The sequence below is a fragment of the Rhinopithecus bieti genome, unplaced genomic scaffold, assembly GCF_001698545.2.
Source record: "Rhinopithecus bieti isolate Rb0 unplaced genomic scaffold, ASM169854v2 scaffold_39885, whole genome shotgun sequence".
NCBI classification, from domain to species: domain Eukaryota; kingdom Metazoa; phylum Chordata; class Mammalia; order Primates; family Cercopithecidae; genus Rhinopithecus; species Rhinopithecus bieti.
Window position 1 is genome coordinate 62,825 of NW_016816270.1, and position 22,015 is coordinate 84,839.

General features: G+C 55.3%; 2 protein-coding genes across 5 annotated transcripts in view; one reads left to right on the forward strand and one right to left on the reverse strand.

Annotated features, from left to right (window-relative positions):
* The window catches only part of SLC5A10 (solute carrier family 5 member 10), a 73,488-nt gene that overhangs the window by 6,045 nt on the left and 45,428 nt on the right, over positions 1-22,015 (reverse strand). For 2 of the 4 annotated variants that reach the window (XM_017854713.1, XM_017854711.1), the window contains one exon: positions 5,463-5,618. The exons of 1 other annotated variant lie outside the window; for it this stretch is intronic. In XM_017854713.1, the coding sequence (XP_017710202.1) occupies positions 5,463-5,618 (156 nt within the window). The remainder of the gene's footprint in view (positions 1-5,462; positions 5,619-22,015) is intronic. One more of the 4 variants, XM_017854712.1, reaches the window with a different exon arrangement.
* SACK1G (scaffolding CK1 anchoring protein G) overlaps positions 14,207-22,015 on the forward strand; it is a 33,311-nt gene continuing 25,502 nt past the window's right edge. Inside the window, exons 1-2 of the mRNA XM_017854710.1 lie at positions 14,207-14,292; positions 14,840-15,489. Of these exons, the coding sequence (XP_017710199.1) occupies positions 14,968-15,489 (522 nt within the window). The 5' untranslated portion in view covers positions 14,207-14,292; positions 14,840-14,967. The remainder of the gene's footprint in view (positions 14,293-14,839; positions 15,490-22,015) is intronic.

A 22,015-nucleotide genomic window follows, 5' to 3' on the forward strand; every position in this document is an offset into this window, starting at 1 on the left:
GCCAGAGGCAGAACTTTGGGGTGCGGTGGGGTTGGTGAGGAAGGCTTGGGCGGGGCCTTTGCTTGAAAGTCACACCCTGGGCAAGATGCACACCTCACCCCAGCATGCAGTGTCCCAGTATCTGGAATTTTCCACCACTTCCTGTGCATGGCAGGACCCAGCAGGCATAGTGGATCCCCTCTCCTTGGCTCTGTGGTTTTCCAGAGTGGGAGTGAGGGCTCCCCTAGGAGGTGCGGGTAACATTGCTGTGAAAGGCCTTCTGGGAGTTGTGGGCTCAAGAGGGCCTGGGGTGAGGAACCCTAAAGAAGGAGGAAGGACGGTGAACTGCCTGCTCTCTGCTGTGTGGCTTCAGGCTGGTCACCTCCCCTCTCTGGGGACAAGTTCAAGTCTGTCTACAAGGACTCCTACAATTTTAAGCAACTCCTTTACCTCTACAAACTTTTGCCTGTCTGTTCTAGGATAAGCCTGGCATTGGCCTCCCTGTCCCGAAGGCACAGCCATTTATTGCCTGGCTGGGTTGTCTGGCCTTGGTTCTGCGTCTGATTGGCTGTGTGACTTCCAGGAGTCTCTGGGCTCTCTGTTCACTTGTCAGAAGCTGACTAGGATGGAGCCCAAAGGAAAATGAGTCAAATCACAGTTTTCCCGAAAACATTTCTCCACCCCCTCCCTTGTCTTGCTCATGGAGATGGATGAACTTGGAGCTTATTCCATCCATTTCTTAGAGAGGGAACTCAGGGCCTAGAGAGAGATTGTGGCCCAACAATGGCTCGGTGTCAGCCCCGGGGGACTTAGCGAGTCCCCTTGCCCAGAACAGAAGAGAAAAGCGAAGCCCTTGGGTGGGAACCACAGTGTGGCCAAGCCTGCCTTTTCCCAATGTCATTATGTTTAATCCCAGCAACAACGCTGAGGGGTGGGTAGATGCCATTATCTCCAATTTACAAATGAGGACACCCATGCTCCAAGCAGGGAAGTGACATGCCCCAAATTTCTTGGCCAGCTAGTGGCAGAGCCAAGATCTGATCCTAGGTTTGTGTACTCACTTCCATTAGGCCTGAGCTCTGCAGGAGGAAGGGAGGGAGGGAGGGAGGGAAGGAGAGGAGGAAAGAACAGGGTGGGGCTCACCCGAGGGACTGAAAGCTTCCAGGAAGAGGGGATTAGAGGGAGGGGGTCAGAGGGAGGGGGACNAAAGGCATAAGAATGATAGAATGGACTGGACACACTGGCTCATACCTATAATTCCAGCCCACTGAGGTAGGTGAATAATGTGAGGTCAGGAGTTCGAGACCAACCTGGCCAACATGGTGAAACCCCGTCTCTACTAAAATACAAAAGTAGCCGGGCGTGGTGGTGGGAGCCTGTAATCCCAGCTACTCAAGAGGCTGAGGCACGAGAATCTCTTGAACCTGGGAGGTGGAGGTTGCAGGGAGCCAAAATCACACCACTGCATTCCAGCCTGGGTGACAGAACGAGACTGTCTCAAAAGAAAAAAAAGAATGATACAATGTACTTTGAGGACTCAGGGGAAAGGCTGGGAGGGTGTGAGGGATAAAAGACTACACATTGGGTACAGTGTACACCACTCAGGTGATGGGTACACCAAAATCAAAATCTCAGAAATCACCACTAAAGAACTTATTCATGTAACCAGACACCACCTGTTCCCCAGACACAGCCCTGGTCCGCATGAAGAGCCCAGATATGTAGAGAAGGGTGTCGGGGAGGTCTCTTGGCCTATAATGGCCACATGTGCCGTGGGAAGAATCTGGCAAGAGTTCCTGGGGTATGAAGGGGGGAGGGGCTCATTCCTTGGTTGAGGGTCTCAAGGAGGACTGCATGGAGGAGGGGACACAGGTAGAGTCTAGAAAGATCAGCGTGAGTCATCAAGGTGAAAAGGAGGGAACAAGCTGGGCTGGGAGGAAACAAGCCCGAGCTCAGTGGGGCCAAGGCCATGGAAGCTGAAGGATGTGGCAGGTCAAATGTGGCCAGTCCTGAGTGCTAGCACGGGGCCCTCTGTGGGGCAGCTGGGAATCATCAGGAGGAATGGGGCCCAGGTTTTGGGGAGATAGAGAGATCTGTAGCATGGCTGGGGAGGGAGGACTGGCCCCTGCAGAGGGAATCCAGCTCGGGGTGGAGACGCATCCCAGGTGAGGGCTGCTATCACACAGAGGTGGACAGGAGAGCAATGTGAGAGGTGGTATGGTCGGGGTACACTGGGCCCTTCTCTTCACTCCTCCCTGACATCCACCTTTCTCTAAGTGGCAAACTCCCACTCATCCCTCAAAGTCAGTGCCGGCGCCCACCCCGTACCGTTCCCCACCCCATACCGTCCCACCAGCAGCAGCTCTTGCTCGCCGGAGCGGGGCCGCAGCCGCCTCCAGATGTCCATAGTGAAGAGGGTGCTGCTGCTGTTGAAGATGGAGGTCAGCGACGACATAAGCGCGGCCAGCATCACTGCGATCATCAGCCCCGAAGACCTGGGGTGGGACGGGGATGCGTGACCCTGTCCGGTGACAGCCCCGGGAGCCCCTCCAGCCTGGGGTCTACTGTCTGAGGCCCTCCTGCCATTCCCATGCCCCTCCAGGCAGAGGGCCAGGAGGGAGAGAAGCTGAGGAGGTTTGAGGTGAGCAAGACCCAAAATGTGGTGACTGGGGAGGCCAAGGACAAACCGTGGGGACTTCGGAGCTGGCTGCTTGAGCCCTAGGCTTGCTGGCAACCCTAGGCCCAACCGTAATTACTCATAATGCTGAGGCCGCGATCAGACCTCTCCTTTCTGCAGAGCCTGGCGTTGACAAAGCACTTTCACACCCATGCCTCCGTCTGAGGAAAGCGTGATTAACCCGCCTGACAGATGAGGAAATGAAGCTCAGAGAAGGGAAGAGATTGCCCAGGGACTCACAGCAGGCCAGAGGCAGAACTTTGGGGTGCGGTGGGGTTGGTGAGGAAGGCTTGGGCGGGGCCTTTGCTTGAAAGTCACACCCTGGGCAAGATGCACACCTCACCCCAGCATGCAGTGTCCCAGTATCTGGAATTTTCCACCACTTCCTGTGCATGGCAGGACCCAGCAGGCATAGTGGATCCCCTCTCCTTGGCTCTGTGGTTTTCCAGAGTGGGAGTGAGGGCTCCCCTAGGAGGTGCGGGTAACATTGCTGTGAAAGGCCTTCTGGGAGTTGTGGGCTCAAGAGGGCCTGGGGTGAGGAACCCTAAAGAAGGAGGAAGGACGGTGAACTGCCTGCTCTCTGCTGTGTGGCTTCAGGCTGGTCACCTCCCCTCTCTGGGGACAAGTTCAAGTCTGTCTACAAGGACTCCTACAATTTTAAGCAACTCCTTTACCTCTACAAACTTTTGCCTGTCTGTTCTAGGATAAGCCTGGCATTGGCCTCCCTGTCCCGAAGGCACAGCCATTTATTGCCTGGCTGGGTTGTCTGGCCTTGGTTCTGCGTCTGATTGGCTGTGTGACTTCCAGGAGTCTCTGGGCTCTCTGTTCACTTGTCAGAAGCTGACTAGGATGGAGCCCAAAGGAAAATGAGTCAAATCACAGTTTTCCCGAAAACATTTCTCCACCCCTCCCTTGTCTTGCTCATGGAGATGGATGAACTTGGAGCTTATTCCATCCATTTCTTAGAGAGGGAACTCAGGGCCTAGAGAGAGATTGTGGCCCAACAATGGCTCGGTGTCAGCCCCGGGGACTTAGCGAGTCCCCTTGCCCAGAACAGAAGAGAAAAGCGAAGCCCTTGGGTGGGAACCACAGTGTGGCCAAGCCTGCCTTTTCCCAATGTCATTATGTTTAATCCCAGCAACAACGCTGAGGGGTGGGTAGATGCCATTATCTCCAATTTACAAATGAGGACACCCATGCTCCAAGCAGGGAAGTGACATGCCCCAAATTTCTTGGCCAGCTAGTGGCAGAGCCAAGATCTGATCCTAGGTTTGTGTACTCACTTCCATTAGGCCTGAGCTCTGCAGGAGGAAGGGAGGGAGGGAGGGAGGGAAGGAGAGGAGGAAAGAACAGGGTGGGGCTCACCCGAGGGACTGAAAGCTTCCAGGAAGAGGGGATTAGAGGGAGGGGTCAGAGGGAGGGGACCAGGGAAAGCTCCAGCACCTGAGAATCTGTACAGGAAAAGCTCGGGCTGCCAAGGGCTCAGGAAACTGTTTCTGCTTTTTGCTTAGGGTTGAACCTCCCACACCCCTTGATATGTTGCTTCCTCCTCCTTGCATACCTCCTGTGATGGGGAACTTGCATACCTCCTGTGATGGGGAACTTGGATACCTCCTGTGATGGGGAACTTGCATACCTCCTGTGATGGGGAACTTGCATACCTCCTGTGATGGGGAACTTGCATACCTCCTGTGATGGGGAACTCATCACCCCACATTAGAATGGCAGGGATGCTGCTACCACGAGAAACATGGAAAAAGCCAAAACCTGCCCACTAGTTCTACCTGTTGGCTTGCAGTGTCTCAGGGTGGGGCAGTGCAGAGGATAGGCACTCATGCCTGCAGATGTAGTGGGGGGTCCTGAGCTGCTGATCTCAGCAGAGTAAGCAGTTTGTGTCTTGGGTTTGTGTCTCAGTCACTATATAACCTCAGACAAGTCACTTTCCCTGCTGTGTGCCTCAGCTTCCCCATCTGTAAAATGGAGCCAATAACCCTATCTCATAGCATTTAATGAGAAACTGTTAGTAAAGGGCCTGGCACCCAGTAGGCATGCAAGAGGAGAGACTGGGTGGCCTTTCTCAAGAGATGGTACAGCATGAGATAGGAGGTCAAGGTGTGCAGTCAGATTCGTCGGGTCAGCTTTGCAGCTTACTTGCCATGTGACCTGGGCCAGGTCACTTAACCTCTCTGGGTCTCAGTTTCCCTGTCTTTAAAATGGGGATGATATAGGCTAGGTGCGGTGGCTCACGCCTATAATCCCAGCACTTTGGGAGGCCGAGGCGGGTTGATCACCAGAGGTCAGGAGTTCGAGACCAACCTGGTCAACATGTTGAAACCCCGTCTCTACTAAAAACACAAAAATTAGCCAAGTGTGGTGGCACAAGCCTTTAATTCCAGCTATTTGGGAGGCTGAGGCAGGGGAATAGCTTGAACCCGGGAGGCGGAGGTTGCGGTGAGCCGAGATCACATCATCGCACTCCAGCCTGGGCAACAAGAGCAAAATTCCATCTCAAAAAAAAAAAAAAAAAAAAAAAAATTGGGTTGATACTAACAGCACTAGGGGTTCCCGAGAAGAGGAGGCCATTGCATCACCTGGGAAGCCCTGGGGATGGTGGTGGCATGCAGTGGGTGTTCGAGTGTTTTCTATTGTGAGTGCTGCTGTTCTCCTCTCCTAGGAGCAGAACAGCCCACCTGGATGTCACCCAGCATTACACTGGATCCACAGTGGCCTCCACAGTCCCCACACTCATTGGGCCCCAGGTCACACCCCACGCCCTCCACCTGGACCCCCACCCACACAGCCTCACCGATGGGCATCAGTTCCATGACCAGCTTGGGGTAGGCGATGTTGGAGCAGCCAACCTCAGCCCCGCAGGCCCGCAGGCACTCGGATGGCACCACGCAGCCCACGTCATCTGTTTGAGAGAGGGGCGCTTGGTGTCTCTCCCCATAGACATGGGCACCTGGGGTGGGCAAGACAGGGCTGGGGGCAGGAGTCTGGCCCAGACCTGCTCTGTCAATGCCTCTGACTTGTTACCATTTGGCCCTGGGCCTCAGTTTCACAGGGGAGTTTCACTGTTTCACAGTTTCACCGTTTGATCCAGCTGCCCTACCCTACCATCTCTACCCCCATTAGCTTTTCAGGAGCCATGGGGAGGGCACGGCCTCTGAAAATCCTTTTCCCTGCTATTCTCCATCATAACACTTCTCCCTGATCCCACCTCCCCTTGGCCAGGGGGCTCACCTGCCATTGGCTCTGCTGTTTGCGGTCCGCCATTAGAGTCTAACTGGGGCCTGAGCCTCCCTTGCCCCCCTCGTCCCCAGCCATTCTTCCCAAAGGGGGAAGTGGAGGCTAGAGAGGAGAGAGCCCTGAAGGATAGGCCCTGCCCCAGGCCCTCAGCCTATCCCCTGGGCTTTGTGTTCACTCAGCAACAAGTCGACAAGTGGCGTCCGTCCATGGGCAGCCGGCTTGAGCGTGCTGTCACACAGCTGCAGCTCAGGCAGCAGGGCTGTGGTTAAAGCTCAGGGACTGGCAAGGCCTGCCTGCTCCAGCTTCCTGGCTTAGGATGTGGGGTCAGAGCCCATCCATACTTCTGTCTCCAACCCTGGGGTCCAAGCTTTAGGCCAGGCTATTTCCTGCTACAGATTGCTGAGCGGATGGCCAGGACTCTCCAGCCGCTCAGCCTCTCAACAGTGTGTAAGACCCTGGGTGATCCAGACCCTCGGCCCCTCCCCGCAAGTCCCTCGTCGCTCCCACCCGAGGCCTGCCCCAGGCCTCCCCTGAGGACTGCCTCCTTCCCGAATTCGGGTCTGTCCTCCCCACTCCATTCTCCATCTGTCCCCTTGCCCCACATCGCTTTCCCTCATCCCTTGTCATCCCTGGGAGGACTTGGACATGTTTATTCAGTTCTTGCCACTTCCCTGTGGCAGGCCGAGTCCTGAGAGGATGGGATTTGCCTCGTGCTATCTCCCCCATGGCTGGGGTGGTGCACACGGCTCATCTGTTGAATGAATGAAGGACTCACGAATTTCTCAGGCTCAGGCCAGATCCCAACTGAACCCTAAATCCAGGCATCCCTCGGCCTCCTGCCCTGTGTGGGGCAGAACCCCAACCCGCATCCATAGCCTTGAGGTGTGGGGCTCCCCTCACTGCTCCGCTCAGTGAGATTTTGCTGGTGTTGGCAGTCGTGGGCCTGACTTTGGTCTAGTGATGTAGGGATGGAGAGAGTTGACCCACATTCACTGTTTCCTTCCATAAAAGACTTTCTAGAAACCTTTGGCCCCTGCTCCCGGAGGTTTTCAGCAGGGCCCAGAGTGCAGAGCTGACCGGGAGGTGATGATTATGGGGGAGTTCAGAAACAAGTTGACTGACAGCGCTGCGGTGGCCTGTTAGGGGCAGGCAGAGTTGCAACACAGCAGCTGCAGGGGCGGCCGGCATTGACACTTCTGTCTTAGTGCTCCCTGTGTAGGCTGCACCTTCCAAAGCCCCTTTCTGATATGTCCCTTCTTAGATGCCCAGCCCATGGGGAAGGGCGGGCCTCAGACCTCTTCCTCCAGGCCAGCTGGGCTGGGGCAGTGTCCTCTACCTTGGCACCCTTGACTGTGTCCCAGTCTCCAGCCCAGCCTGTTTGAGCTCCAGGCTTCCTGGACACCAGGTTCCTGTCATCCCCCAGGCACCTCCCTGGCTCCTCCCATCAGCCCCCAGGCCCATGGCTTCTTCCACCTCCCATCTGCCGCCCACCCTGCCCAATCCCAAGCTCCTCCCCAGCCTCCTGTCCATCCTCTCTACACTTTGGAATCACAGCTCTCAGCATATCACTTATTTCTTAGGAACCTCCTCCCTATCTCCACCTCTCAGCCCATGGCATCCTGAGGGGGGAAAAAAAAAAAAATCCTTTCTATGGCGTTCGAGACCCTTGACAATTGGTCCCAGAACCTCCCATCCCAGTACCGTGCACCAGCCACCCTGACCTGCTTGCATTTTCTCACACACACCCAACACTGGGACGCCTCCATGTCTTTGCAGACACAGTCCCTCCTCCCAGGGCACCACCGTCTGTCTAACACCCACCCCCACCCTTGTTTACCTCCTGCTTCAAGGCTCATTGCAAAGGGCTTGTCCTCTGAGGCCTTCCCTGACTCTCCCACCCCCCCAGGCAGTAGCAGCTTCCTCCCAAGGGCTCCTAAGGCCAAAGATTGAATCACGGTTGTTTGTTTACACAGTCTACCTTCCCCACCAGGACTGAAGCTCCCCAAGGGCAGACACTGGGTTTGAATCACCTCCAAGTCCCAGGTATGGCCCAGAAGAGACTTTCTGGGAACACTGGTTGAATGAATGAATAAACTGCATGGTGGGGAGGAGGGAGGAAAGGTATAGGAGGAGAGGAGGAGTGGGAGGAGGGATCCCAGAAAGAGCACTGTTTGATCCAGCTGCCCCATCCTACCACCTCTACCCCATTAGTTTTCAGGACCAGAAAGGACATAACTTGCCTGGGGGACACAGTCAGATCCAAGACAGAGCCAGGGACCCCATGGCAGAACTCTGAGGCCACTGGGGTCCGGGATTCAGAGGACAGGTGATGGGCCACTGCTGATGGGCTTTGAGCCTAGGCAGGCGGATTGGCACTCAGAGGACCCAGCCCTCCTGGGAGGGATAGGTGAGGTGTCGCAGCCATATAATGGTTCAGAAAGCCGGAGTCAGGAGATTCTTCGTGAATTTCTTCAGCCCATTCCAGGCTCTTGGCATGGGAAACCGCCCTGAGTACCACTGGTTTGACTAAGTGTTTGTGCTGAGCAGCAAGAAAGAACAACTTCTTTGTGAGAACAGTGGCAGTGGTGTCACCATTGAAACAGTCCCCCGGGACTCCAGAGTAAGCAGCCCCGGGGAGGCGGAGCCGGGGGCAGTGAGAGTTGGGGAACTGTCAGGGGTCTATGGGTTTGCCAGGGTGCTGGCTTCTGCAGGTCTAGGAGCTCCCCACTGGGCCCCACTTTTGCATCAGCCCTCCGTCTAGCCAGGGCCCACACCAGAAGCCGGGGGTTGCCCCTTCTCGTCCCTTTGTCTTCCCTCCCCATGGCCAATGCCCAGTCCTGTTTGATTATTGCACTACCTCCTCGCTGTGCCTCCTAATCCACTCCCACTGCAAGCAAGCAAAGGGAATTTCTTTTTTTTTTTTTTTTTTTGAGACAGAGTCTTATTCTGTCGCCCAAGCTGGAGTGCAGTGGCCAGATCTCAGCTCACTGCAAGCTCCGCCTCCTGGGTTCACGCCGTTCTCCTGCCTCAGCCTCCCGAGTAACTGGGACTACAGGCGCCCGCCACCTCGCCCGGCTAGTTTTTTGTATTTTTTAGTAGAGACGGGGTTTCACCGTGTTAGCCAGGATGGTCTCGATCTCCTGACCTTGTGATCCGCCCGCCTCGGCCTCCCAAAGTGCTGGGATTACAGGCTTGAGCCACCGCGCCCGGCCCGGGAATTTCTTAAACCGACCAATCCGCCCATGCTCCTCCCTGCTCACATCCGCTCTGTGCCTCTCCAGCCGCTGCAGGGGGATCACAGGCTCTAATCAAGGCCCTCCCACACCCCTTGCTATGGCCACCTCACTCAGCCACCCTCTCCTTGACTAATTTCACCCAGACTTCTGGCACCCCAGGCTCTCCTGGACACCTCTGGGTCTCTGTGTTTGCTGTTCCTTCTCCCCGGAACACCCTTCCCACCTTCTGCCCTTCCCTGGGCTTATCCCAGGGAACTTACACTCATTCTTCTCAATTCATTATGGACGTCTGAGCCCTTCAGGCTTTGGGGCTATATCCTTCACGGCACCAATAACTCTATGCCCTGTGACTGTCCTGCCTCCCACCCAGATTATGACTATGGGGCCTCAGGGAAAAGTCTGGGTCTCAACAGTGCTTAGCACAAGCAAACACAGTAACTTCTGCCACTGTCTGTTGACTGAGTGAATGATTTTCTCCCAAGGAGGTCACTGGACAGAGTCCCTTGAGGGGTAATCAAGGTGCTCTCTACTCCCTAACTAGGCCCGGCCCATTCGCGGTAGCCAGTCCAGACACTGCTATTGCAGGAGGGAGCAGAAGAAAGGCTCCCAGACCTGAGTTCAAATCCAGTTATCAGCCAGGCAGAGTGGCTTACATCTGTAATCCCAACACTTTGGGAGGCCGAGGCAGGAGGATTGTTTGAGGCTGGGAGTTCAAGACCAACCTGACCAATATAGGGAGACCCCATTTCAATTAAAAAACAAAGCCTGGTGAAAGCATGTCTTTCCCCAAAAAATTAAAATTAGCGAGGTGGTTCGTGCCTGTAGTCTCAGCTACTCAGGAGGCTGAGGTGGGAGGATTGCTTGAGTATGAGAGGTCCAGGCTGCAGTGAACCGTGATTGCACCACTGCACTCCAGCCTGGAGGTGACAGAGCAAGACCCTGTCTCAATCAAACAAACAAAAACGACAACAAAACAAACTCAGCTCTCCCAATCCCTTGCTGTATGATCTTGAGTGATTAAGATCTCTGAGACTGGCCAGGCATGGTGGCTCATGTCTGTAATCCTAGCACTTTGGGAGGCGGAGGTGGATGAATCACTTGAGACCAGGAGTTTGAGACCAGCCTGGGCAAGATGGCGAAACCCTGCCTGTACCAAAAAATACAAATATTAGCCAGGTGCAGTGGTGCGTACCTGTAGTCCCAGCTACTTGGGAGGCTATGGCACGAGAATCGCTGAACCTGGGAGATGGAAGTTGCAGTGAGCCGAGATCAGGCCACTGTACTCCAGCCTGGGAGACAGAGCAAGACCCTACCTCAAAAAATAAATAAATAAATAAATAAATAAATAAATAAATAAATCTGTGAGGCTGTCTCCTCCTCTGTAAAACTCTTCTGAGAACATCTATAGGTCAAAACCTACCCTCAATCTAAACTTCACACCTTATACAAAATTAACTCAAAATAGATCACAGATTTAAATGTAAAATGTTAAAAAAAAAACCGTCAAACTTTTGGGGAAAATAATAGGAGAAAATCTTTAGGACCTAAGTCTAGGCTGTAAAAGTTGATCATACATATTGGGTCATTCTTGTCTACAAAACTAAAGCACAGGTAAGAGACCAGTGGGGGAAAGCACCCAGGGTACATAGCATTACTCCAAAAATGCAATTCCCTGTGAGTCTGGCTGGTGAAAGAAACGTCCTGTTACAACCTGAAGCCAGTTTTATCTACAGCTGCTGAGATAACTTGCTACAAATCTAGGACTAATTTTGCTTACCACTGTCGCTCACCAATCAGAACTCTCCAGGTCCCCAAACCCTTACTAGTGCCAAGGAACTTTCTCAAAGAGCACTAAGTAACATATTTCTGCTTTTTAGAAAACCTCTAACCTTTTTTGTGTTCTCCAGACACATCAAAGACCACCCAGTCTTTGTGCATGCCCTGAATTGCAATTTTTCTTCCCAAATAAAACGTTAAATGTAGAGATTCGTCTCTACATTTTCATTTTGACTTCAACAAAGTGAATAGTTCTTAGACTTGACACCAAAAACATGATGCATAAAAGGAAAAATTGATAAACTGGACCTCATCAACATTTAAAACTTTAGCTCTGTGTAAGATACCTGCAAAGAGGATGAAAAGGCAAGCTACTAACTGGGAGAAAATACTTGCAGAGCACACACCCAACAAAGGTCCTGTATCTAGAATATATAAAAAACTTTTGAAACTCAACAGTATAAGCCTGGGCAACATAGTGAGACCATGATTCTACTGAAAATAAAAAACAGTTAGCCAGGCATGGTGGTGCACACCTGTAGTCCCAGCTACTTGGGAGGCTGAAGTGGGAGGACGGCTTGAGCCCAGGAGTTTGAGGTTGCAGTGAGCTATCATCATGCCACTGCACTGCAGCCTGGATAACAAAGCAAGAGCCTATCTCAAATAAAACAAAAAAGTTAAAAAGTTAAAACTCAAGAGTTAAAATATAGACAATCCAATTAGAAAATGGGCAAAAGACATGAACAAATGTTTCAAAGGAGAAGACAAACAGATGGCGTATAAGCCGGTGAAAAGAGATTCAATGACATTAGCCATCAGGAAAGCACAAGTTTAAACCACAATAAGATATGACCTACCTATCAGAATGGCCAAAAAAAAAAAAAAATAATAATAATAATGGTAACACCACATGTTGGCAAGGATGTGGAGAAACTGGATCACGCACATATTGTTGGTAAGAATGTGAAATGGTGCAGCCACTCTGGAAAAAGTTTGGCAGTGTTTGAACACACAACTACCAGGACCCAGGAATAACACTCTTGGGCATTTATGCCAGATAAATGAAACCTGATGTTTATATACACATGTATATGAATGCTCATAGCAAGGTTATTTGTAATAATCAAAAGCTGGAAACTCCACATATCCTTTAATCACTGAAATGGTTAAGCAAACTGTGGTATATCTGTACTGTGGAATACTAGTCAGCAATGAAAAGCACAGACCATTGATCCATGAAACAACTTGGATGACTTGCTGGCGATCCATGCTAAGTGGGAAAAAAGGCCAATCCCAAAAGTTTATATACTACATCTTCCATTTATATAGCATTCTTGAAATAGCAAAATTGTTGAATTGTAGAATAGATTAGTGGTTGCCAGAAGTTAGGAATGGTGGTAGGCGGAGGTGTGGGGATGGCTACAGAGAGGGAGATCTTTGTAGTGATAGAACAGTTCTGTATCTTGACTGTAATGGTGGTTACACAAATCTCTACACATAGTAAGGTTGTAGACACACACACACAAATAAGTGCATGTAAAACTGGTGAAATCTGGCCGGTGCAGTGGCTCACGTCTGTAATCCCAGAACTTTGGGAGGCCAAGGTGGGAGAATCACTTGAGGCCAGGAGTTTGAGACCAGTCTGAGCAACATAGAGAGGCCCTGTCTCTACAAAAAAAAAAAGAAAGAAACAAAATTAGCTGGGCATGGTGCCTGTGGTCCCAGCTACTCAGGACGCTGAGGCAGGAGTACCACTTGAGCCCAGGAGTTCAAGGCTGCATTAAGCAACGATTGTACGTACCACTGTACTCCAGCCTAGGTGACAGAGCAAGACCCTGTCCCAAAACAAACAAAAAACTGGTGAAATCTAAATAAACTCTGTGGATTGCACCAGTGTCAATTTTCTGGCTGTGATATTATTGTATTATAGTTATGCAAAACGTCGCTACTGGGGAAAACCGGGTGCCTACAACCTTCCTGTTCATCAACTGCAGAAGTGTGGGGATGGTGGAGGGAAGGGTGAGGCCTTGGACTCCCTTCCTGAACTCCCCAGCCTCTGTGCATTGGTAAGAACACAGGGAGAAGCTGAGGCGGCTCAGAGAGGGTCTTGCAGGGGATCCACAGTGGCAGAGGGGCTATAAATGGGTCTTCGGGACCCTCAAAGCAGGGCTCCTCCACTGGGACCACCTCCCCTCTCTGGCCCTGGGGCAGGGGAGGGATGTAAATATGTGTGCTTGTCCCCCCAGGGCCACTATGTTCAGTAGCATGAAGCCCTTGGGGGGCTGTATGGCAGAGTGTAGGACTTCAGGCTTGTGGGGTCAGTGATGGGGACCACAAGGATGCTGGGCCTAGGAGGCAAGTCGTTGCCCAGGGCAGTGGACTCAGAGGCAAGGAGTCCTGATGGGCCATGAATGGTGGAGAAGGCCTTGGAGGAGGGGGGTTTGAGGGCACAAGGCCTAGAGATGTCACCAGCCTACGGAAGCAGCATCCTTAAGGGCCCCAAACCAGCCCCATCCAGATCCAGAACAAGTATGGGGGATGGGAGGAAGGGCTGGGCCTGGTGCCTGGCAGACTGGCTTCGGCACGCGACGGGGTGGGGGCTGTTTGTTGGGCCAGGTTTAATGGGCTTTGCTGTCCCACTCTCAAAGCCTGCCTTCAGATGTGGTCTCCACGCTCCCCATAACCAGGGTCCCAACCCCAGGGGACGCTCAGCAGAGAGCTGGGCCTGACCCCAGCCCACAGCTACCCTCTTGGCCCCTCCCTGCCCTAGGGTTCGGGTCGGGTGCTGCCCGCCACGCAGAAGCAGTCCGGGGACCCCTCCCAGAGGGGATCAGGGCTCAGGACTGAGAACTGGGTACCTGCTCAGGAAAGCCCAGAGGTTGGGTCAGTCAGTGCTCTATCCCTGCCTGGGGGCTCCCAGTCCAGTACCCTAAACCTATTTCCACAACTGGACAGCTGGGTATCTACACAGCCGCACGGACTTCCCGCCACACCGGCGACACTGGACACAGCCAGGGTCGATCCAGGATGACCAACAGACCCTGGGGGCACAGGGGGTGCCAAGGCTGTTGACCCGCTGTGTGACCTCAGGAAGGACACTGTCCCTCTCTGGGCTGGGTGTTCCAGGAGCTCTTGGGCTTAGGCCTCTGAGTTTTTCGGAATTCGGGCACCAGGGGACAGTGGGCAGTGCGCCCGCCCCAGGTCTGTCGGCTTGTGGAGGGGTGAATCAGCTTCCGGCCCCGCCCCGGGCGGCACGTGACCGCAGGTGGCGACGGTGGGGTGGGCGGGGCGGCCCTGAGTCACCGGTGCTCCCCCTCCCGGCCTCGCGCCGCCGCCGCCGCCGCGTGTGCGCCGCGCTCCGCCCGTGCCCACTCGGTAAGCAAGTCACAGCGGCGCCCCCGGGATCCCAGGTCTCGAGGGGCGCCGCCGCCCCACAACCGCACTTCTGGGTCTCCTGGACCCCTCCCAGAGCCCCGGCCTCTTCAGGGCAGGCCTCCTGGGTTGCCGGCACCTGGGAATTTTAAGACCCCTCCCTTACCCGGAAGCCCTCGGTTTGCGGGGCGCCGCTGTGCCGGGGCCGCCTCCCACTCTAAGAAGCTACTGGGAAGTTCCCTGGCTGCCCTAGTTTCCCTCAGAAGTTGCCAGGACTTCAGGCAGCTCCGGAAATCTGGGATGTGGGTTCCCTGTCCCCTGCACATAGAGGCACGCTGAGCCCTGGGACGTGGCCCAGGGCTCCCTCCCTGCTGTTACGATCCCTTACTTTCTCCCCATCCTAGTCCAGTGCCCCCACCTCATCTTCCCAGTCCCAGCCCCAGCCCCGTCCTTCCCACGCCCACCTGAGCTCCCGGCCCCGCCCCCCGCCGCCCCTTCCTGCGCGGCCCGCCCTCGGCGCCGAGCCGGGCTCATCAGGTCTTTCTCGCAGGTTGCTCATGGGCAGAGGAGCAGAGGCCGCGGAGAGGCCCCAGAGCGCGCGGTGCCCCAGCCGGGCCGGAGCTAGGAGCCGGACCTTGCCCACCCACCCGCGGCAGCAGTGCCTGGGCAGGCGGCACCATGGCCTTCTCCCAGGTGCAGTGTCTGGACGACAACCATGTGAACTGGCGCTCCAGCGAGTCCAAGCCCGAGTTCTTCTACAGCGAGGAGCAGCGGCTGGCGCTGGAGGCCCTGGTGGCCCGCGGCCGGGACGCCTTCTACGAGGTGCTCAAGCGGGAGAACATCCGAGACTTCCTCTCGGAGCTGGAGCTCAAGCGCATCCTGGAAACCATCGAGGTGTACGACCCGGGCTCTGAGGACCCTCGGGGCACTGACCCCTCCCAGGGTTCCGAGGACCACCGGGTCGGCGACGGAGAGGAAGCCAGCGGGGCGGATGGGGTCCCCACCGAGGCTGAGCCGTTGCCCTCCCTGGAGTACTGGCCCCAGAAGTCGGACCGCTCCATCCCGCAGCTGGACCTGGGCTGGCCCGACACCATCGCCTACCGCGGCGTGACCCGGGCCAGCGTCTACATGCAGCCCCCCATAGACGGGCAGGCCCACATCAAAGAGGTGGTGCGGAAGATGATCAGCCAGGCACAGAAGGTGAGGCAGCGTGGGGACTCCGGGAGCCAAGGCCCAACCAGCGACCGGACCCCTCAATACAGGCTCACTCAGAGCCCCAAACGGGAGCCCAACATGGGCTTCTAGGGATCTCTGCTGTTTCCCTGGCTGCCTCCTAGGTGGAGGTTTCCTCCCCACCTTTGTGGGGATCCGCAGTTTCTTTGCAGGATAGGGTTCCCAGGTCCTAGCAGGTGACAGTGGGCTGCCCTGTCTCAAAGGGCCTCTCCGTATTGTTGCGGGGTGTTTCTGGTTCCCCAGAAGAAGGCACCAAGATAGGGTGGAGTGGGGAGGGGAGGAACCCCCAGGGCTTCCTCTCACTTTCCCTTAGAGTGGCTCTGATTCACTGTGAAGGCACCCACACACGGTGAGCTCTCTGGTGGGGAGAGCTTTTGTTGCGGGGTGAGGGGATAGGCATGGTCCAAGTCCATCTGAGACTGGCCTGGAGGTCCTGGTTGGACACTGCCTGTTTCCTAGCTGTGCTGAGCAACTGGGAGCAGATTGCACACCCTCTCTGAGTCTCTTTGTGAGCTTTGCAATGGTGGAAACTTTCCAGGCCAGGATGCACGGTTGAGGGAGGTGCAGCTGTGGAAGTGGAGTGAGTCCACCTGAGCATTGTCCACCTGAATTTTGCCACCGGAAGGGACCTCAAGCCTTCTTTGGCCCTCCCATTCTCCACCCCTTTTGGGCTATGCAGTGCCCTAGCTGTGGGGGGCCATTCTTGGCTGACACACCGTCACACATTCTGAGAAGGGGTGCTTGCCACTTGCAGAGACAGCTAGGCCACTGCTGGACAGCTGTGACCATGAGCAGGTGCTAATGCCTGCTGCACGTAAGTACCTTCTCATCGTTTCCAAGCACATCTTGACTTGATAGATAAAGCTTACCTAGTGAGCTGTGTTGAGAAGGGGATTCTGAAGTCAGGTCTGGGCCTCAGGTTTTGGGATGAGGTCTTCCTAGCTGGGTCTCATCGGGTTATACTTCCAGTCCCAGAGCAGAGCAGCCAATTGCACAAGACCAGAATGCTGGCTTCAGGGACCATCCTGGCTCACTGACGGGGCCTTGGGGAAGTTTGTGGGCAGAGAAACCAGAAGTGGGTCAAGAACTGATGAGGTGACCCCGGTGGCTCCTGGCCCTGGCTCCAGTTTCCAGGAAGGTGGAGTCCCTGCCCAACAAGGGGACCAGCTGGGTCAGCTAGCTGGGTCGGGGTGCCTGGACCCCAGCCTGACTGCTCTCAATTCACTGACTGACCCTGGGCAGCTTTGAGGCTTCGGGTTTTTGGTCTATAAGATGGAGGTGGTGTGGATAAAAGCTGCATCTTTGGCTATTGTGAAGATGGAATATCGGGTGACAAAAGTAAGGAAGGAGTTAGAGGAAGAGGAGGAGGAGGGGGAGGAAGAAGGGATCTTCACAGTTTGCAGGCTGAGAGACCCGCCCCACACCTGCCATGGTGTGTGGGAACTGCTGCTGACTTCTGTGACTGGTGGAGATGACTGGCTGGAGGCGAGAGAACCCAGTCCCCACAGAGAGCCTGCTGGGATCCCATTACCCAGCCTCCACTTCCATCTTGAAGATGGGGAAACTGAGGCCCTGGGTAGGGGGACTTGCTGTGCCAAGGTTCCCACTCCTCTGTGCCTCCCCTCCTCTTCAGAGACAGGAAGGAGGCAGATGGGAACAGCCAGAGGGTCTGCTTTCTCACAGACAGACAGATCCCCCACCCAGCGATGGGCCAGATAGGGGCTCCCAGGGCCAGGGCTTCGCCTGCTGACTCCAGGTTCCTCCCTGAGTCTCTGGCTACAGCTGTGACCCAGCCACTCCATACAGTCTCATGGGCCACCTGGAGCTTCCTTTGCTTCCCACAAAAGCCCCACAAGGTAATTAGTGTCACCTAAGGTGACATTGCCTTCCTTTACTTCCCACAAGGTTATTGCTGTCACCTGTCTAAGGTGACATAGCCAGGAGGAAGCTGGTGTCCAGTTTGGGTGCCAGTCTGTCTACACGGCCCCACAGTGAGTGATGTCCTCGAGCCTCAGACAGATGGGCCCTGCTCTCTGCTTTTCCAGCCCTCAGGATGGGGCACTCATGCTGAGACTGCTCCCCACTCTCAGACCTCAGGGAGTCCTCAAGCGTCCCACAGTGGGGACCTCAGAGGCAGTAGAGACTAAGCCCCTCATCTGACAGACAAGGACACTGAGGCACAGAGAAGGACAGGGATTTGTTCATGACTCCACAGCATTGTGGTGAGCCAAGCCCCTGCTTTCTGCCCTGGGCACATCCTTCCCTGCCCCATCTGTCCTGGGACCCGTGGCCAGCATGGCATATGTGGGCGGGGATAATAACAATAGCAAGTGCTGGTTGAGTGCGAGGCACTTTATAATCTCAGCTAGTGTTATCTGTCCCATTTTTCAGATGTAGAAACTTGTTAGTCCCTGCCCAAGGTCACCTAGCTAGTTCTCAGGTGGAGGGGGTGGGGACCAGGCCTGTGTTTCCCTCAAACTCTAGGCTACCCCTTATGCCCTGGCCCTGGCAGGACAGAGTGATAGGCAGGGGCTGGGAGGGGCAGCTCATCCAGGCCACTGCAGTCTTCCAGCTATCCTGCCCCGGCTGCTTCCCAGGCTCACAGGGGCAGGGCCAGGACATTGACGGATGCTGATGATGCTCTGTCTGCCCGCCTGCCGCCTGCCGGGAGCGCTCCCTGCCTTATCTCTCCCCATGAATCACCTTTCCTGCCCCTGCTCCCGCCTCTCCTTCTCACTCTGGTATCGTGTGGGGAGAACTCTGCCTGCCCCCTGCCTGGGTTGGGGATCCCTCTGCCTGGGTCGCCTCGCCGCATACTGCCCCCTTCCCACCGGGGGCATCAGGCTGGGGCTGCTGGGGCTGAGTCAGGACAGCCCAGCCCGCCGCCTCCTCACTCACCTTACCTGTTGTCAGCACAACAGGCAGACCCTGGGGCAGGGAAGTGACACAGCACTCAGGGGAGCGGCTGTGTTCCCGTCAGGACTGCTGTAAGTCCCCCCTTCCTGCCCCCGGGTCCCAAATGATTAGAATGGAACTAGTGGACAGCAGGACTAGGAGCCAAAAGTCCGTGCTCTGCCTCCGCCTGACTGTGTGACCTGGAGCAAGCCCCAGCTCCTCTCCAAGCCCCGGCCATCCCATCTGTAAATGGGTACAGGTCTTGAAGACTGTTAGGGGCACCTTCAGCCCTGATACCTTGCTGCCTTGCGATCCTAGACTCCCCTGGGACAAGAGGCGGGTGGGTCCTGGCTCTCACTCCCAGCACCTTGTGCCCTCCGAGCCTAACCTCCAGCTCTAGTGGGCTCCAACTCCAAGATGGAAGGTCACTGCCTGCCCCTCCCCCAGCCCCAGGTGCCATGATTTGTCTGGGGAAAAACCTGCTGTGGGGTTCCAACTGCATACCAGAGGACGGGCCTGTAGGATCACGCCTGGGAGGGGCGAGCCCCGGCCTCGCTCAGCTGCAGCCTGAGAAGGGGTGAGGCTGGGCTGGGTTGGGGCTCCCTCAACGAGAGCTGGATGTAGATGTTCCAGCTGGTTCCTCCAGCAGGTCCTGAGCCCCCCTCAACATGACACGGCATGGGGGCCCTAGCAGGATCGCTCACCAGCCCCGGGGTGAAGCCCCAGGAGCAGGGATGGATCACACCTTCCTTATTTCACAGCTGAGGAAACTGAGGGAGGGTGAGGCACCGGTGGCCAGGGCCAGAACGCTGATCTCTGCATGCCAGGCCAGGGTTTGGGAACAGACCCAGAGAAATAAAGTTGAACCTAGGTTTCATGATGCCTGATTCACCCCACATTTTTTCTGTCAGGCCCCTGCCTTCACACGCTGAAGTCCTGGCCCACAGCTTGGCTCTGGGAGAATAGAAGCAGCTTAATGAGGTGCTTACTAAATACCAACCCCGTGCCAGGTGCTGAGCGGGCACTTTACTGTGCTGTGTAATCCTCCCCACAACTCTGGAAAGTAGGTGTTGTCTCCATTGTGCAGATGAGGAAACTGATGCTTGGTGGGGCTTGGAGGTGGCAAATAACTTGCCTGAGGTCACAGAACTGATATCTGGAGGGACTGGGCCCAGACCCCCCAGTCTGCAGGCCCTGAGCACACCCCATTCCCTGGAGAAGCAGTGTCACTGTTCCTTCTGAGCCCTACCCCTGCATGGGAGCACCAGAGCGTCGCTGCTGGATCCTGTTGTTTACTGATTCAGGACAGTAAAAGCCTTTTTTTTTTTCTTTTTGAGACAGAGTCTTGCTCTGTCGCCCAGGCTGGAGTGCAATGGTGGGATCTCTGCTCACTGCAACCTTTGCGTCCTGAGTTCAAGCGATTCTCCTGCCTCAGCCTCCTGAGTAGCTGGGATTGCAGGCATGCGCCACCATGCCCAGCTAATTTTTGCATTTTTAATAGAGACGGGGTTTCACCATATTGGTCAGGCAGGTCTCGATCTCCTGACCTTGTGATCCACCCGCCTCTGCCTTCCAAAGTGCTGGGATTACAGGCATGAACCACTGTGCCCGGCAGTAAAAGCGTTTTCATGAGACTCCTTGGCAGCTAAATACTGGGCTCTTTGCAGGAGAGCTGGGACGGGGACTCACAAGAACAGGGTGAGCTCTGTGGCCTGGGGACCAGGAGGAAGGCCACTCATTGCATCCTTTAGCTGGGCAGTGCCAGGACAGCTCCCCACACTGCCAGAGGCCACAGGTGGCCCAGTTGACACCTTGGGGGGGGCCACAGCTGGCCCAGGCTCCCACCACAGGTCAGAGAGTGGGTGGGGAACCATCTGATAAAGGAATCCCAGGTGTTAACTCCTGTGCGCTCCAAAGTCTCCCTTCCCCGCGGCGCTTGCGTCTTAATTAAGAGTTTCAGGAGAGTCGGGAGCAGCCCTTCGAGGAAGGAGCTCTAAGGAGAGAGTGCCTGCCCGTCTGGGCACTCCAGTGGGAGAGGCAGCTGCTCAGCCACCAGGTTGGCCTCCTTCCCACGACCCCAAGAGCCAGGGCCTGCCGTCATGTTCATATCACAGCTGGGGAAACCGAGGCTCAGAGTCGGCTGGGGCCTTCATAAGGTTACACCAAATGTCCTAGGTGTGGCTGAACCTGAATTGGGTCTCGCTGGTTGGAGAGGGTCTCCCTGAAGCTAAGGGTCCTGGCCCCCGGGCCAGCAGAGGGTACTGGTCCCACTTAGCCACTCGCATGCTGCAGGACTCTGGACCTCAGTTTCTTCACTTGTAAAATGGGGATCAGGCCTTGTCTTGAAGCAGTGACAGACAGGAGCATCCAAAAGCACTGAGCTACCCTCTGCCTTGCGAGCAGCTGGGGAGAAAGATGGGGTCTCGCCCTGTGCCATGGCCCACGTTGGCCCCAGCCGGCAGGCCCTAGCCTGGGTGGGCTGTCCTAGTCTCCTTTAAGGGTCTGAATGACCCCTGGCCTCGAGTACCTTGCCAGGTTAAATGCCACGTGGGGTCGTGGGAAGACAGGCGTCCATATTATGGGACCCAGGCATGAGCCCCAACTCTGGTGTTATCTTTAGTGATTGCTCGGAGATAGTTGCTTGGACTCTCTGACCTTCTGTTCCTTCCTCCTCAGTGTCATGGTGGTGCTAACAGCTAACACCTGCCTCATAAAGTCATCGTGAGATTTAAATGGGAAAAAGTGGGGTGTGTAAAACACTGTGTGTCTGGCATGGAGCTGGCATTGGTAAATGCCAGATCTCTCCCCTCGCCTCCTCCACCTTCACTCCTCACTCCTGTCCTGAGAGCTTCTCTCTGGGAGTAGTCTAGGGGTGGATGTGGTGAGCTCGCTATCCTGGCAGAAGTTCAAGCAGGGGCTCAGTGGAATGCAGCAGAGAGCATGTGGGCACCAGGTGGCCTGGAAGCCTCAACCTTGCCCTGGCGTGCTTTGTGACCTTGGGCAAGTCCTTTCCAAGCCAGGCTTTCTGAGCATTAGGATGCTTGATGGCCCCAGTGTCTGTTGGTCTTGGACCCTGAGAAGCTGAGGTTTTAAAGGCTTTTGAATCCATGGTTCTGAGATTTTCCTGTTTGAAAATTCTCAGCTGGTGCCATTTGCTGCCCACATGGGATGGTCTGGTTGGCTGGATCCTGTGCCTGCAAGCCTGGAAGCTCTGAGGATTCTGAAGCTCCTTGTGGCCAGCGGGAAAGGATCTTGCCTTCTTGCCTCATCCACAGGGAATAGCCTTGGTCACCTCATGGCCTTTCTCCAAGCTCTGCCAGCCCCTTGTCTCTGCAGTATTCCTGAGCCATGGCAAGGAAGCTGATGTCCGTCTGGGGGAGGTAGGAGACTCAGGGTAGTGCCTCCATGCCACTGGGCCTCCTGGTCAGAGCGCTCTGGGCATGACTAGCTTGGGCTTCTTGACCCCAACCCACTGCAGCCATTTGGTGTTCAGAAGGCCTGATCTTCCTTTAATTGGCCTTAATGAGGCTTCAGTCTTAATAGTCAGTGGGGAAGGTGTTCACAGAGCTGATGAATGTCAGAGGGGAACGGGACCTCA